General features: G+C 47.1%; 1 protein-coding gene across 5 annotated transcripts in view; it reads left to right on the top strand.

The window, feature by feature from the left end:
- The window catches only part of LOC120844318 (4-coumarate--CoA ligase 1), a 64,115-nt gene that overhangs the window by 29,065 nt on the left and 17,613 nt on the right, over positions 1-17,437 (top strand). For 4 of the 5 annotated variants that reach the window (XM_042286691.1, XM_042286692.1, XM_042286690.1 and 1 more), the window contains 2 exons: positions 13,391-13,548; positions 15,684-15,885. In XM_042286691.1, coding sequence (XP_042142625.1) covers positions 13,391-13,548; positions 15,684-15,885 — 360 coding nt within the window. Of the gene's footprint in view, positions 1-10,421; positions 10,555-13,046; positions 13,080-13,390; positions 13,549-15,683; positions 15,886-17,437 lie in introns of those variants that run through there. The other variant, XM_042286693.1, reaches the window with a different exon arrangement.

Here is a 17,437-nt window from a genome sequence, read left to right as displayed (position 1 = left end):
TGACTTCTTGCGTCACACTACCCCCCCCCCCCCCCCCCCCCTTTACGTTTTTTGGGCTTTGCTCCGGGCAGAGCCAGACAACTCTGAACTAGGGTCCGATCTCCCCTGACGTCCTAGGGACTTCAGCTTTGGACTAAATGCGGCAGATCAAAGTGGAAAGCAAGCTAGGGCTCGTTTCCTCTTGTTCGCGGTACCACCACTGCAGCAGTTGAAGCCCGAACGCAACCTCGTACTTTTCTCAGATTATGATAGTGGCACTCCGGAAATGTGCTGTGCCCTGACTGATGTGCTTCAATACCAGCACCACGACCACAGTTTTTGTGCTATTCTGGTGGACTGTGAGGGCCAGTACCACGACCACTGTTTGTCTGCTATTCTGTGAGTTCGAGTCCGGAGCACAAACCGCCACTCCTGTTGGTGGCAGTTACCACCGCTGTGTGGTCCAGCCCTAGGAAAATACAGCCTGGCTGCACATCCTTTGCCAGTGCCCAAAGGGCCTGGAAGGGTGCCATCAGCTCTAAGGCAGGGATGTGCTAAATCGATGGGAGAGGTGTCCAAAGTGATGACCGATAGTCCCTTCCCCGAGTGTGCTCCGACCCCCCCCCCCCCCCCCCCCCCCCCCCCCCCCAATAAGCTGTCTGACTCTTTTCTACACCACGAGGAGTTCTTGGTCTGCCAGTTTGGGCCTTTCCTCAATACTACTTGTACCGTGACAAGTCATGTCGCTTGTCTCTCTATAGCATGAGTTGTCTGGTATGTGCGTCTCGGTAGGGTGTGCCTTAGGTCTGTTTGGAGATGCCTCACATAGAAAACGTTCTCTGGCAGAACCATCGAAGCATGCATTCTGTACTGCAAAGTTTGCGAACTGGCATGCTGTGACCCTTAGTTTTCCCAGAGCTTTCCACTCTCTCGTGGGGTCTCAGGAAGTGGTAGCCTCGTATCTACCGGAAGTTTTAGGAAGATTCTTAATACTGGACGAGTGTCAATATGGATTTCTCAGAGTTTACCGGTACCTATACGCTTGGCTCACTTCAGCATACAGAAATTCAGACCAGTGCCTGCTGTCGACTCGTCACATTCGGAAGACCGGCAGGCTGGGAACTCCTACTTGGAGGAGTAAGAAAATCCTACGGGGTAACCAAGCCACCTCCAACTCTGTTCTTTCCAGGGTTCACACAGGCACGGGGCTTGTGCCTAATCGAATTTTAGAGGTGTACCTCGGCAAGAGGTATTTAGGGTACCTCGACAACGCCGAGGTACCCTAAATAACTCTTGCTAACGACGCAGAAGTTTTTTTCATCCAGCCGCTTGCATCCAGCCGCTTGCAATACAATAAAATAGCAAACGGGATAAAATTCGCCCTAAAACAGGCGGGTTTCGACATATCAATTCTTAAAGCGCACTCCACTCGAAAAGCCGCCACTTCCAGGCTGTGGAAGAGGGAGTCCCACTGGCAGAGATTTGCAGCGGCAGGTTAGTTCTCACACGGTATGCTTTATCGACGCCAGTTAGACACCCGGGGACATTTAGGCACGCAGGTGTTGAGCGCACATACCGGAGCTTTGAACAAGCAATTGTGAACTTGATAGTAACGCAACAGAGGCTGAAGTATAATTACCAGTTCTCACGAATGGTACCTACCTGAAGTTAGGGCGGGAATTCTACGAAGCTAATGGAAGCTCTTACTGTCAAGTTCACACATCCACCACTGCCCACACAAACCATGTACCTCACTCTCTCAATGAAAGGTCGAGGGAGGAATTAACCAACCAGCTAGAAGCTAAAACCACACACAAAAAAGAAAAGAAACGTGAATAAACCTGTGCGCTGGGGACTCTCTCGGCGGAAAATTGTCTTACAGAAACTCGGAATGATGACGGAACAGGGACGCAAGTCACTGCGCAGGGGTCAGGGCGAATGGCACCGCCTGCCTTTAGTTTTCAAAATAGCTTTACAACGTTGACGTCAGTTTCGACGGTTTCTCAAGGAGAAAGCAGTTGTGAACTTAAGTGCTTCCATAGGTTTCGTATAATTCCCGCTCTAGCTTCAAGTAAGTAGCATTCGTCAGAACTGGTAATTAAGACAGCTGCTGGAGCAGCGCCTGCCCACCTCTCCGACGAATATTTTGATGGTCGCGAATTTGCCTCAAAATGGTTCAATACATCAAAACGCGCAACTGAACTGGTAACCCCCAAAAGTGACTCGACATTTTCTGTTCCACGAAGTTATTAAAATTTTAAATTTTGGTTTCCTCCGTTGTCTTTCTGTACTGGAAGATTTTACCGGCAAGACTGAAAAAAAGTGACGACAGATGTTGTATGGACTGGTGCCGACGGGTTAGAAGATGTCTGTTGGTGTAAACTGACTATTGTAAAAACTCACTCCGGAAAAGCAGTAAAAAAATAAAAAAATAAAATGCGCGTCATACTGTACTTTTTTGCTTGACTGCGCATGCTCGATAAATGTTTTTTCTCGCCATCACATTCACGTGACGTTTTCGCAATAAGCATTTAGAATTCAGAGATCATAAATAGCATGCTGGGAAGAGTAAAGCCTGGGCATTCCGAAAACGTCCTTAGTTTGGATAGTTTCAAAACTGCCAATGTCACAACGATATTACACTAAACAAAGACGCCATTATTTTCTTTCGTGCAGAGCCTCACCACTGTGACTAAAGGCTTCGGTAACAGGTCTCTGGTGTTTCTGGGTTTGAAAATACAAGACGCCGGTAGCAAGATATCGGCGGATAAGAAGTTGGCGAACGACCTCTTCTCGACCCTCAAGGATATTGGGTAGGTCGCGGGAGACGGTGCGACCTCTCGGCACCGCCATCTTGACTCCGGTTGTGTGTAAGCCGTCTGGCAGCCTTGGATAGTTGGACAGTAACGGCTGTACCCTTTGTAACTGGCGGTAGCTTGCGCCACCTAGCCTAAAAACAAAAACGACAAACGCTGCCTAAATGGATACATCGGACTGTTGCGTCGGCTGCGATTGGACTTAACGTGAAACAGAGTGTAGAAATTCTATCGCATTGGAAACTCCACTTGAGATTGTTCGGTACCTCTGTGGTGTCAAAAAGTCTTCCATCTAATCTTTTTTCTTTATTTTAGGATCACGCTGTTCGTGCTGATCACGCACAACGTGGAGGAGCAGGCCGGTGACAAATGCTCCTTTGTTCCCATCAGCTCTATGTCCGATGCAGCCTACAAGGACAAGAGTCTCCCCGCCCTGGTAAGAGAGACGGAATTGAGACAATGCAAGGATCTGTGAAAAGAAACCACAGACAGAGGTCAAGTTTCTCTTTGCGGTTCTCTGTATATCCGGCTGTATTCCTGCTTACACGATACCAGAGTGCATGGTTTATACTAGTATGGTCTAATAAATAGGCAGCGAGTAAGAAATAATTGCTTCGCGACGTTCGTGTTACTTTCCGAGCGAGCCCAAAGTCGACGACACATGGCTGAGGGACCTTACTTGTAGATCTTTTTTGAAAATAATCGACAGTGAAAATACTTCTACATTTGCATAGGTATCTCAGGAACCCATAAATTAGGGTATTACACCAAAAAAATTGTATTGATAAAAAAAACAAAAAAAAAACATGGTTAAAGTATTACGGAATGAGTCAAAGTCTTGGAAGGCAACACGTGCTTTACTATACTCTATTTCACCTTATGATGTACCGCAGGACAAGCTACAAGCGCGAGCTCCTTGCTCTAAGGCACATCTCGGCGGCACAAGCTCTCGTGTACCAAGGGCAGCTGTCTGCGCTATGAGCTCGCGCTTCTAGCCTTGTCTGCGGTATAACATAAGGTAAAACGGAGTATAGGCCGTTTCAATTCAGAGATGTCGCCAGGAAAAAAAAGTAATAGGTAATGCTGCATTTCGGAGGTAGGGAAGGGCTTTTGCATGACATTCAATGCGAGGTATTACGCAATGGTGGCAAGATAAGTAATATGCAGGTAGATTACTATTAGAAGAACATGGACGCACGGTACCATACGAAACAGCCTTATGTAGTCGTCTTAGTTATATCCAATATTCATAGCACGTGATCGCGTTGACAATAATTCTGCAGGACAAAAAAGTTGGGCTGTTGCTGAAGTATCCTCCTTCCTTGCGCTAGTGTTAACGAAAAAAAATATATATTTTTGGCAATTTGATGGCGATGGGTCTACTTCGTGCCGAGCGGGACACATGCACGGGGGGAAATACATCCTTTTTGGGGGAGTTCAAAAACGAAAGCACCACGAGAGTATGAAGGAGGAAGTCCACTCAAACGTCTGCCGACGTTGTGAGTATTCTAGGGACACTCAAGTGGCGAGTTCTTCGTTTCTTTTAACAATCCTGTAGGGTTTTTCAGAGTCCACTATACCCCGGTCCCCTTTCGCGCAGGAACACGCGATGAAGCTGGTCACGGCCGGCCTTGCCGTCTACCCCGTCGAAGTGGCCTTCTCCTTCAGCATGGTCTACCTGGCGTACCGCATGAAGACCGCCGTCAAAGCGGACAGCAAGAAGCAGGGCGCGTGCGTCCACAACGCGCCGATGACCTTCGACACATACTGCATCGAACCCGCGCCAAACGAAAAGGTCGACTCGGACAGTCTGACGGCCTCAAACTACCAGGGCACCACGCTACGCACCTACGAGACGGTTGAGACCATCACCAAGAAGGTCCTCGCCCACTTTTTATGGTCTCCGTTACGTGCGAGCGGAACTCGGTCGCGATCAACACCGCCTAGAGTTTCTGGCATCTTATAATGTCGCAGCCACACTTCTAACACATCGTACGAAGGGCAGTCTGCAAGACACTGCCTGAAGCGTGTTTTCGTCCTTGCAATGACGCTCGTGCCACACTGGCCATACAAACACTGCCTGCAGACATTATCGAAGCATGTAGGAAGCAAGCATGCGTCTAAGATGTTTGAGGAGTGTCCGCAGGCAATTCTGTCGTCGTGTCTGCTCCGAACACCGTGTCTTTTTGTATGATGCAGGAGCAGTGTGGCTGTGGCTTTAGAAATGCAAGGCAAGGCGAGGGCCGAGCACCTCAATAGGGAGTTTTCGTAGATCGTCTTCGGCGTCCCGCAACACTCTCTGCATCCCGAAAACTCTCTAATAGGGAGTTTTTGGAATGCGGTATACGAAAACTGCCTAATAGGGAGTTTTCGTAGATCGCGCGTTGCCCCCTCCACTAAGCCTTCTGCAACGAAGCCGCTACTGCGCCTGCGCGCCGATGGCCTTGACTGTAAAGTCCCGGGTATTGTAGCGGTTTGCGGAGAGCGTTGCGGGACGGCGAAAACCCATCTACGAAAGCTCCCTATTAACCCTCTAGAGCGAACGAGATCGCGGTAACTGTCGATAAGAAAACTGAAGGATAAATGTGGAAGCAAGAAGAGGGAATCCAGTAAGCCTCGCCATGCATTTCGGAGGCTGTAAGCAGCCGTGAGCACGTCCCCCCCCCCCCCCCCCCTCCCAAAAAAAAAAAAAAAAAAAGACAATCGGTTACAATCAGATTTTTCCTCGGTTAAAAAAGTATTCGATAATTAGATTACCCGATTCCTCGAGAAGAGAAGTCATTAGCCGTTACTTAAAAAAGCGACCGTTACTTTTCTGATTACTTCAGATTTTGAAAACGACACCTTTGCTATCAGTTTTAAAACTGATCTTCGCGTTGTTCATGATTGGTCTTAAATCACCGTATTACAAACTACTTATCCCCCTTAATTCACGGCAGTTCGGTGAAAAATCCTCCCGTCGAAGACTCGGTACGGTAATATCTTTTCTCAAACTTGAAACAAAGTGCGCCATTATAAAGGGGAGGGGGAAATGGTAACGGTTACGAGAAATTTTAAGTACTTCCAAAAGTAAAAAAATACTCTATCAATTACTTTCAAATGAATATAATCAAATAAATAGAAAATTACTCGATCCAAAAGGAATTGACTACAAGTAATTTGTTTCTTGTAATGAGTGCCGTACAAGTCTATAGCTGTAAGAGACTCAGATGAAAACTGAAAGTAGCGCCAATAACAATTCCTATGGCTGTAAACAAAAATGTATAGGATTTCTTTTTATTTCACGCAAGTAACGTTCGTCAGCTTTGCAGATACATTGTTCCTTGGCCTTAATGTATATCGCTTGCTTCAAGTCCATTCATCTTTGGAGTGTCAACTATAGTATTCATCGCTCTCCGCGTCCCTGCAGATGGAGAAGGTGGTGTTTCCCGTCGACGACAAGGCGTATCGGAGACCGGGCTGGGCGCTGTTCGACATCCAGGTCGAGATCTACGACGACGTGCTCTGCCAGAGGAATATCTCTAAGCCGGCGGTATTCGCGCGCATCATCGCGGCCAAGAACATCCTCGAGAAGAACAGGAAGAGGACATTTCCGCCCGGGAGATGACCGACAATATAATGAGCGCTCGATTTCGTTGTGGCCAGACGCTTATTCGAAAGGCTTCATTTCCTACACTCTAAGGCCGCAGCCATATACTGCTCGTATACATCATGTAAAAGACCCGGTGTTCGCAGCGGACATGACAACAGGATTATCTGCGGACCAACCTGAAGCATGTTAGAAGCATGTCGGCTGCCTACATATGTCTGCTTCGAACATGACTGCAGACTGTCTTTTGTAGACTGTAGTGGCAGGGTGACCTCAACCTAAGAAACCTGAAGCGTATACTATCCCGCAAAGCAACTGGGGGTGCAAATCGCTGCACTTTACGGTGGGTGTTTAGCCAGTGACGAGGCTATAGATATGTCTATAAACAGCAACAACAACAACAACAACGTCCACAACTACAACAACCCCATTCACAACAACAACCCCATCCACAACGACAACCACATTCACAACAGCAACAACCACATTCACAAGAGCAACAACCACATCCACAACAGCAACAACCACATCCACAACAACAACCACATTCACAACAGCAACCGCGTTCATAACAACAACAATCACATCCACAACAACAACCATATTCACAACAACGACCACATTCACAACAACAAAAACAACAACAAACACATCTACAACAACAACAACCACACCCACAACAACAACCACAACAACTACAACAGCAAAAAGAACCACATCCACAAGCACAGCAAGAACCAAAAAAAAAAAAACCACATCCACAACCACAGAAACAGCAACAGCAACAGCAACAACAACAACAACAGCAACCACATCAACAACAGCAACTTTACGTTGTGGAAGTATGCGTGGCGTTTTACCGCGCCCAGTACCACTATGCAGACTGTACATATTTTCAGCCCTTCGCCGATTTCCCCCCCTAAATTGCAGCGATTTGCTCTCCCAGCAGGCTTCGCCGGAAAGTATACGCTCCAGATTACCTAGAGTGTACATTTTGTGAAGTGCGTTTTTAAATATTTATCGTGCTTTTTTTTATATACAGTCGCCGAGAGCTTGAAAGTGACAGGGCGTCTCTTTCGGATGCCCGACCTTCGGCTCTAGGGTGCCTTCATGCGCGCTTTGCTCAGGGTGATGCAACTTGACCGTTTGCTTGCCGACGCTTTCCCTGTCCCTGAGCCCGAGCAAGTCTCCCGCTACGATCGAGCTCTCGGCATTGACAGTGCTACGGCGGCATTTCGTTACCGGCTATTTCTTTGCATTTTTCTCGAGAACGCGTGCTGTCTGCATCGGGTACCACAAAGAACTTCATCACCCTAAGCGAAGCGCGCCTGATCAAAGCACCCCATTCGGCACTAGCTCGTTGCCTTCGACAGAGCTTTGGCTGCGCGCGAGCGCTCACGAGAGCCCAAAGTTTTCGAGGGTATAGAAACTCGCAGTGGAAGCGTGACAACTGAAAGACCTTCTTGTCTTTCTCATCCTGCCACTGACTGTACCTTTCTTCACGCTTACTGTGACATCGAGCAGCGCGTATCCACGCAGGTCCCTTAGGCGAGACAGGTAGCATCGAGCGTCCACAAGTTCCTCCCTGAGGGCCCCACAAGAAGGGTCAGAACTCGTGACGCCACGGCGAGGGAAAGCTTTGTCGTGATGTCACGGATGGAAACCCTTAGAGGGCGCCACAAACAACATATCGACGTTTGATCCTCGGAAAGTAGCGCCATTGACTTCCCTGACGGATTCCAGGACACAAGCATATACTAATATACAGACCACAAAAACCTCGCAAGGCAATTGACTGATCGTCCCTTTTACCATGGCAATCGCCATTTAGGTCTTTTCCAATCTTTTAAGTTTCCAAAGGGTCGATCTGAACCAGCCGCGCGAAGATCGCTAGGGAGCGTCGCCGTAGTGAAAGCGTTATCACTCGTGCTTATCTAGACAGATATAATAATATTGCTCTTTAAGGCAGAAAAAAAAAAAATTTTTTTTTCAGTGCCACCAGGCAACGACGTTCCATGTAGTGGAAATGCGAGGATGCGTCCTTGTTTTACTGGTGTGTGAATAACGAAATCTAGGTATACCTTTCCATATTTTTGATTTTTGTACACCTCTACTTGCGTGCGAAAATCACCACTTAAACGCTGTACAAAAGCTATCCACAGAACCAGTAGGAATTGCCTGGCCAGTCACGGTATTTATCACTAAACTCCTCTTAAAATTAATTCTTATAATTTATTGCTGGGAGTGAAATTTTAACCCTGGCATATTGCTTTATTAAGCGTAAGACTCCCTCATCAGTCCTACTTTTGGTCTACCAAACTCAATACCTACACCTGAGTGTCTTTTTTTTTTTTGTGTGTATGTTTTCTAGTTTGTTTTCCCTCTCCAAATGTAGAAAAATAAAGCATTTGATTTTTGATATGGTATTTGTCAAAATGAACATACAGTTACCTAAATTAGACACCTGACAAAACAAAAATTAGTTTATTTGTTTTGATCTTTGAGGTATATATTTTCCCAAGTTAGAATTTTGGAAACCAACGTCTATCACCTCATCACGTTATCCTGGAAACCCATAAAGAGCCAAATACATGCGCGATAAAAGGACCGGCCTGTCATATGAATCTGATCACATTGAAATATGTGAAATTAACCTCATAAATCCCTGGAGAGCCAATTTCGCACAGGCTATTTTATACTTTTCAACACGTCAGTTGTTTTGTTGTGCCTGCGTCTCGCCATTAGCTCAGAACAATTAGCGCGTTGTGTTTTGACCACATTTGCTGGAGACGCGAACTCGGAGCATACTGGCAACTGGACCCCTTGCACGAGAACTGGCGCAGCCGTGGGCGTTCCGCAGAAATCTCGCACAGAAAAAAGACGCTTTGCAGCAGCTGTGCATGGGCGCCGCCATAACTGACCTTCAGTTTTTGTTTCCTCTTATTACGTTCACTTCACTTCATTATTACCATAGCAGGCTAGGTCATTGCCATCCTAGATTTTATTCCGTCTTTCTCCCCAGCATTGGCCTTTCTGGAGGCTCGTCCACACCAATTTCAGTGGCTCGGTATCTCGGTAAAACAAGAGAAGGTCAGCAATGGCGGCTGTATTCTGGCGCGTGTGTAAAGCGTCTATAGACGCTTTCAGCGCGCGCCAGGTTGAGCCGCCATAGCCGACCTTCTCTTGTCTTACCGAGATGCCGAGCCACTGAAGCGGGCCTTGACGAGTCTCCAGAAGGGCCTATGCTGGGGAGAAGGACACAGTAACACTTAAAATGGCAATAACCGGTCCTGCTGTTGTAATGATGAAGTGGAGCGAACGGAATACTAGGGAACAAAAACTGAAGGTCAGTTATGGCGGCGCCCATGCACAGCTGCCTGAAAGCGTCTATACCTCGTTTCACCTTATGTTGTACCGCAGCGAAGGCTAGAAGCGCGAGCTCATAGCGTTGGCTGCTGCCCTTCATGCACGAGAGCTGGTGCCGCCGAGGTGTGCCCTAGAGCAAGGAGCTCGCGCTTGTAGTATTTCCTGCGGTACATCATAAGGTGAAACAGAGTATAGGGATGTCAATAGAGAGATTTAGTAGATCGTTCCGATACCTCCGATAGCCCCGATAACGATACTATGCATGCCCAAGGGCCAAGGGAGGCGGTGGCGGAGTATCGGGTACAGTTATCGGAGTCATGCAGAACGATCTACTAAAACTCTCTATTATCAGGATCTAGAAAAATACCACACTATACCACACTAGGGTGCCTTCATACACTTTCGCCACGTCTGTCTTAGGGTGGCGCGGCATCTTGGCCATTTCTATGCCCAGAATGCACGCGCTTCGATCTCGTTCGGTGCGAGCGCTTAGCTCTGCCCGGTGCTTTGGCGCCATTTTAAGGCCCATTCGGCACGCGCAGGCTGTTTTCAATACAACAATGGGTGTCTTCACCCTATGACAGACGCACATTGAGGCACCCTATACCGCAGCGCCACCACACATTATTTCTTGCATTGATATAGACGCTTTCAGGCTGCTGTTGTGTCCTCTTATTCCGTTTGCTCCACTTCATTACCAGAGCAGGACAGGTTCTTGCCACTTCAGGTGCTACTGTTTCCTTCTCTTCAGCGTAGGCCTTTGTGAAGGCTCGTCAACGCCCGCTTCAGTGCCTTGGAATCTCGGTAAGACAAGAGAAGATCGGCAATGGCGGCTCAATCTGGCGCGTGTTTAAAGCGTCTCTATACAGGTCCGCTGCCTTGCGCCGCGCTACAACGTTCTGTTGCCGCGCATTCTCACGATCGAAGCGCTTAGAATGAATTTACGCCATGTTGTTCAGTGTTTGGTTTCACTATGTTTTTCTTCGTTCTCTGTTGTTGTTGTTTCTGTTTTGTTATTCCATGCCCCGGGTGGCTGGCTGACAGGCACACTAGTGGCTCTCGCCTTTCTGTCTTTGTCTCGCAAGCCACTCGAGGTAACATTACTCTTGCAAATAAATATTATTTTATATTATTTATTATTAAGGCGATCCCATCGCCATCTTTTGGTTTAGAATCACACGAACCAAGGTGGGGTTGATCGTGATAGGCGTTTTGTTTGCTAGACGCTAATGGCAATTTTGTTTGTTTTGTTTACTGGACGCTTATGGCAATCAATTCAGTAGAGCAAAAATCTTTTATTTCTGTACACCCCCCCCCCCCCCCCCCCCCCCCCCCCCCTGTTTTCCTATCAAGCAATTCCACCGCCCCTGGCTCCATCGTTCAAGTGTGGCGATGTCATCATGAGCTCTTAAGGAATTGTGATTGGTCAACAGATTGCACGCGACCATATGGGAGATTTTTAATCTCGCCGTATTGTACTTTTGCCTTCGAAAAAACCTTCCCTGCTCCACAGCGTTGCTCTATCTGTTCTGCCATCGGATCCATTAGAGCCGGGAACACGAATGTACTGGCGTGTAATTGTGAACAAAAACGACATTCTTACGATCTCAGGGGATATTGGTAACTGCTCATTCCTCGCGCAGCGTGTAGAGTTTTGCGAATTATTCTAAATCGAGTGTACTTGACTTCCAAATATTACCCAAATACGCACTCTTTGCTAACTGTGTACGTTAAAATTATTATGAGTGTTCCTCTGTGAGAAATATCGCGTCACACCCGGTGAGCTTTTTTGGCTCAAAAGTTTTTTCTGTCATATTTAGCTAAATACTGATTTATTTATTTATTTATTTATTTCAAAATGCTGCGACCTCGATGAGGTCCATTGCAGGATTGGAAAAAACAAACAAACACAGATAAACATTCAAAAAGGCCAACGATTAAAGATGCTGTATTACTCGGAAATCTTGTTATTCGCATGTAGGTATTCTAATACACATTAGTTTATTTCCTTTTAAAATGTGTGCACTTTGAATGTTTTTGTATTTAAATGCTTATCTATTGTGTTTTGTGTGCATGTTTATACAGCCTGAAGTTAGTCGGCCATAACGAGCGACTTGTCTCTCAGCTGTAGATGAGCAATTTAGCCATGTACAGTACAACTCCTGGAGTCTTTAACCTGCACCACGCAGTAGTGATACACTACCGCACGCCGGTACGATGCTAACGCTTATCTAGGTCTATTTATTTAGCGTTTTTTCTTTTTCTCATTTACGTTTACTCGTTTATTTTCTGGCTTTCAAGACTGCGACAGGCAACAAATCCGGCCCCTTAGCCATAACGTTTCGAGACCTTTGGACCAGAGTCACTGAACAGGTTCCCTATTCAGTGACTCCCATGCAGTTTTCTATTCAGGCACAGTAATTGGTGACCTTGCACGCAACGTCTTTCCACCATGCCGGTGTGCATTTTGCTTCTTAAAAAAAAAAAAAAAAAAAGCCATAGGACACAGTTTAGGCTGCAAGAGACACGTGCCCAAGGCCACCACAATGACAGCAGGTGTGACGTCATTGCAGGTCGTCGAAGAACCACCGTTGTACGCCCACGGCTTCTTGGCCTGCCCAGCATTCCTTGCTTCAGACACTGAGCCAAGCGACGCCACCAATGTATAACAGCTCACTTTTGAACTATGCAGCTGAACGTTCCTCGCTTCATTCGCTACAGGTGTTCGCGCACCTGAACACCGTTACAGTTACACGTGTTCATGCCCGTGCGCGGGATAAACAAGCTTCCCCGAACTTATCTTTTCTAGCGGATGCTCGCTTGTCAGTATTCGTTGGAGTGCAAAGGACCTCTACTCTGTTTTCAATTACGCTTCGGCGTTTTCGGAACTGCAGTGCATCCTGCCGAAGAGGTGGTTGCATAAGAGCGGATGCTCGCCCGTCGGCGTCAGCGATTGGCTGCCTGGTGAATGACCCCCTGTCTCGATGATGAGGGATGCTTCTGCCGACAACCCCGAGAGCAATCACAACACGTCCACTAGGATATAGTGACGTCATCCCAGCGAGATCGATCTCAGTCACAGATTGGACACGAGTGGCATGTCGGCGTTCGGAATGGCCTCATGTCCAATCAACGCGTCTCTAAGGATTGTGGGTCCAATAGACCTTTTCGGAAATATGTGGCGCCCCCACAGTCTGCTTGATGCACTGTGACGCTTCGACGCATATGTAAGGCACGCAAGGATATCCAGGAATCGCAGACAAAGTTGACGTTGGTTTAATATTTTCTGATTTCAGAACACAGAGAAGGCAGAAGGATAGCCAAGCAGGGTATGCGGTGACCTCATTTTGTGTTCGCTTTATTTCTTGCGCTCTGCGACACGGGCAGTTCAGGTGACTCCCTGGCGCATCTCGGCGAAGAGATGAAAACAATCGAACACAATTCCACGTATGCTACTCGGACATGGAGGCCAGGGGTGGCGTGGGGGGGGGGGGGGGGGGGGGGGGCTGTAAAGTCTTTTCCCCCCACCCTCCTAGAGGAGTCCGTGAACGTTTCTTCAGCTTCGGCGGTAGTTATACAGATATTTATGCGGTATAGTAAACTGATGCACCAACCACTTTTTTCTTCTTCTCTTTTCTAGGTAATCTAATAGAACGCGTCGGAGAAAGAATGACACTCAAGGCCCGGATCGAAAATGGCATCGTCTATTCCCCATATCCATCGGAACCTGCGCCCGAAATGACGGTTTACCAGGTGGTGAAACAGTGCCTCGAGCAATATGGCTGCCGAACTGCTCTGGTAAGCTTGACAACAGATGTTCACTTTAACGGGGCCTTTGTATATATAGGGTGTCTGAAATACCTAGGCACGATCTAAAATGAACCGTAACAATAAGCGCCTGCACGCTGAATTGGGAAGTAATCCGTTACAAGTAACTGATTATTGGTAATCCTTTAGTTTTTCGAGTAATTTTGTAATTCCTACGTTAATTCTTTTGCGATCGTACTTTGTAATGCAATTTCGTCACAAATATTAGTAAAGGATTACTTTAATTACTCGTTCCCTTTTATTAAAATATTAACATAATACGTACAGAAACTGGATCGATATGAGCAGGCTATCCAGCAGCATAGAGATAGCCAGTTTAACAAAAGAATAACCAATAAGAAAACACGATTTTTTTTTTTTATGACCGGTCTCTAGAACAGCTGGAATAACATGTAAGGCATATACAAATATGCGAAAAACAAAGATAAAGAAGACAATGGCGGGTAGGCGCTGTATTTTGATCTCTTCGCGGACGTAGAGGCTGCCAATGAGCATAATCGGCGCTAGCTTTCTTTGCGGAATTGCAGGAATCATTTCCGGTTAACAGTGTGCACCTACATTATTTCTCTTAAGTACAATATTTTATTTTTACAATGCCAGCGTGTGAAAAATGGAAAGTAACTCTGCAGAAAATTTTTTGTTGGCGTTGTTTGGTGTTTGGCGCATTTAATTCAGTCCGAAGTTGCACGGTTACTGCACTGGCGCGTTCGATTCATCCCAGTTCTGAACGCGTTCGGACCCAGTTCCTCAAAAACCTTGCACCGGCTCCGAACTCAGTTCAGAGTCCGTGCAGAAGCGGACGACGAAAGCAACCATCTGCTTTCGTCGTCTGCTTCTGCATCTATATAGCTCAAATGTCTGCGATGCTTGACAATAACAACGAGACGGGAGTTACATTTCCTCTCAAACTAATGTACTCATGGTGGACGCGGAAGCGAGCTTTTAATGGAGGGTAGGATTTAGCTCAAATATGCTATTTTGAAAGCGCCTTACGCACCTGCTCGCGCAGGTTTGGCTTTCTATGGTGAGTGTTGGCAGCTTGGCTCACGTAAAGTGTTCTTTTTGATGCTATGTGGGTATTCACTATGTTGATATTCTTTTTAAAAGACAGAGGAAAAGTATTACACTCGTGATAGCCCCCGCCTTGAGCAGCATCTTGGAGGCAGACTAACGACTCCGGTACATTGCTGAGGTCTGCGATTTTGTACGGCCCTCGCACGCCCCAGTAGTTGAGTATGTTACTGCATGCGTTGTTCGCTGCTCTCCGTGGCCACCCATTAACGCGCATTAAAAAAAAGAAAACGTTAAGAATTGATATTGGTTTGTTGGTTCCACGTGGATTTTTCTTCAGACTAAGAATAAACGCTTGAACTTTGATTTCACAGTGACGGTCGATAACTCTTTTGGCCAAGGCGACACTCTGTCCAGGCCTTCGCCTTCGAAGTGTCCGCTACCGCGCGCTGCTGCCAGTAAACCCCGAATCAAAATCATCCTGATGCCGCGAACATACATCGCCGAAGTGCGAAACTCGAGAAACTTGGAGTCAATCCACTATTTCCAAATAAATATGAATTCTGTCGTGGAATGCGTTGTCGAAGGGCTCGAATGATTATGGGAACGATAGAAAGCGAACGGACGTCAACCGTTAAGAATGCAGACAAAAATAAAAGATGTTTACAAATCTCTGCAATGCGAAACTAGAGCGCAGCTCTTGAGGAGGAGGAGGGGAGGGTACGCCCCTCCTCCTGCTCCTCCACGAAGTCGTGGCGTCATTTCCCCGTTAAATTTAGCGGGGAAACTTAACCCGCTAAATTTAGCGGGGAAATATTTACGCGAAATATAGCGGCGAAATGTGCCGGACGTGAACAGACGTCAGGTCGTGCGACGTCCTATCACGTGACGTCAAGTTCCCCGCCAAATCTGACCGTAAAATCGAGTTCACAGTGTCACGCGATGCCATGAAGTCATGGGACGTCACGTGACGCAGCATATTTGCCCCATGGAGTCCAGCCTTAACCATGACGTCATGCGCATGTATTGGTTTCTAGACGGTATTGCTATACAAGAGTGCCGCGGATGGCGTCTAAATTGAGAACATATTGCAGGTCTGTGACGACGAAGAGATCACTTTTGCAGAGCTCCTCAAGATGTGTCAGCGATATGCCGCTGGGTTCCAGAGACACGGCGTTAGGAAAGGCGACAAGGTCCTGATACATTTGGACAATTCCGTGGAAAGCATGATTGCCATGTACAGCGTCATTTTTGCCGGGGGAGTTGCTGCCGTATCCGATCTGATCTTGTCGAACGGTGAGGAGAATATGTGGTTGTGAAATCCGCGAAAGAATATTTCGTAGAAAGGTAAACTTCGCTGCTTTGACGCTCTCGGCTACTCGATTTGCCAATTAAAACGCGAACGTGAGATTTGTCACGGAGACACTGTGAAGGTGACGTTCCTGTCTTGGGATTGTCAATGCGTCGAGAGTTTTTTTTTATCTTCTCACATTGCTTTTTTGTGTGCACCAAATAGTGTTTACTGATTTCGAACTTTCAACGCTTCGCCAAAAATGAAGGCAAACTATACTGCGCAAAAATTTACTATATATATATGTATATATATAAAAAGAAAAGAAACACACAACGAAAGATGGGACAAGGAAAGGCACATGCACTCCCGTGCTGTTTTCTCCTCTCCTGACCAAATGGGTCTCTGTTCTTTCTTTGTGCCCTTACCTCCAGGTGATTTCCACAACTCGTTTGGTTATCTCAACCACTCCTTGATTTCTTTTTAACTTTTCCCACCGCGCCAACTGTTTTTCTCACTCCTAAGGTAATGTTCTCGCAACTAGACGCTGCTTCTTGCAGAGTCTCGTGTACCGGGGCCACCTGGTTGCCGGACAGCTATGGCCTCCGAGGAGGCTGACCCAACGGCCTCTGTCAAATCACTTGTTCTGACTGAATTATGACACAACTGGGGAATGTTGACACCACCGACGACCCCACGTCACCAGTCTACACCAGCCAAACATCATTTCAGCAACTGTGACCCAATGGAGGAGTTCCAGGCAAAGAGATCGCAATAAATTCATCCTAGCCGACCGTCGCCGTAGAAGAACAACGGGTATACCCGGGCTATTGGCTTCGACAGAAGAGGGAGCTGAATTCAATCGCTAAGCCCGCCCAGGCTAAGTGAAGAAGTCAAGGCAGCTGCATGCGCACCCTTCGTATACGACATCGTTTACAGCCAATGGAGGACTACTCGTCGATGTGGCAGAGCCGGCGACGGTTAACTGACCGCTGAAGGTCCATACTCTGGCAGAGATCCCCGTTCTTGCCAGCATAACCAAAAGCGTATATGCAAAATATCGGACTGTTCAAAGGCGTGCCTGATTGGTACTCAAACTCAGAGTTGACTGACTTCCTCGAACCAGCTGGAGCCATTGAAACACGTCGCCTATACCAACGCAACGGCAAAGAAGAAGAAGCCGTTCGACCAACAGATCGAGTCATGATAACCTTTCGCCCTAACAGAAAACGCATCTACCAAGGTCAACCATGTCGTCACTTGACATGGGGTGAACGATTATGTCGAAGCGCCTCCAAGGTGTCTCAACTGCCAAGCTTTGGGCCATGTGGCGAAATACTGCAGAGGCACCACGACCTGCAAGCGATGTGGTGAAACTTATGCCACTAAGGCCCGATTCACACGGGGCAAGTTTGCTCATCAACTTGACGTCGCAACACCAGCAACACAGGCCGCCCGCGTTCACACACAGCAAACAACTGCTGCGATTTGCCATCATTATATTTAAATTTCATTGTTCTTGCACCATTTAGCACAGCGCTATAAACGTGTTTGTAT

The sequence above is a fragment of the Ixodes scapularis genome, unplaced genomic scaffold (assembly GCF_016920785.2).
Source record: "Ixodes scapularis isolate PalLabHiFi unplaced genomic scaffold, ASM1692078v2 PGA_scaffold8__174_contigs__length_109621045, whole genome shotgun sequence".
NCBI lineage: Eukaryota > Metazoa > Arthropoda > Arachnida > Ixodida > Ixodidae > Ixodes > Ixodes scapularis.
This window is presented reverse-complemented; position numbering and strand designations above follow the sequence as displayed.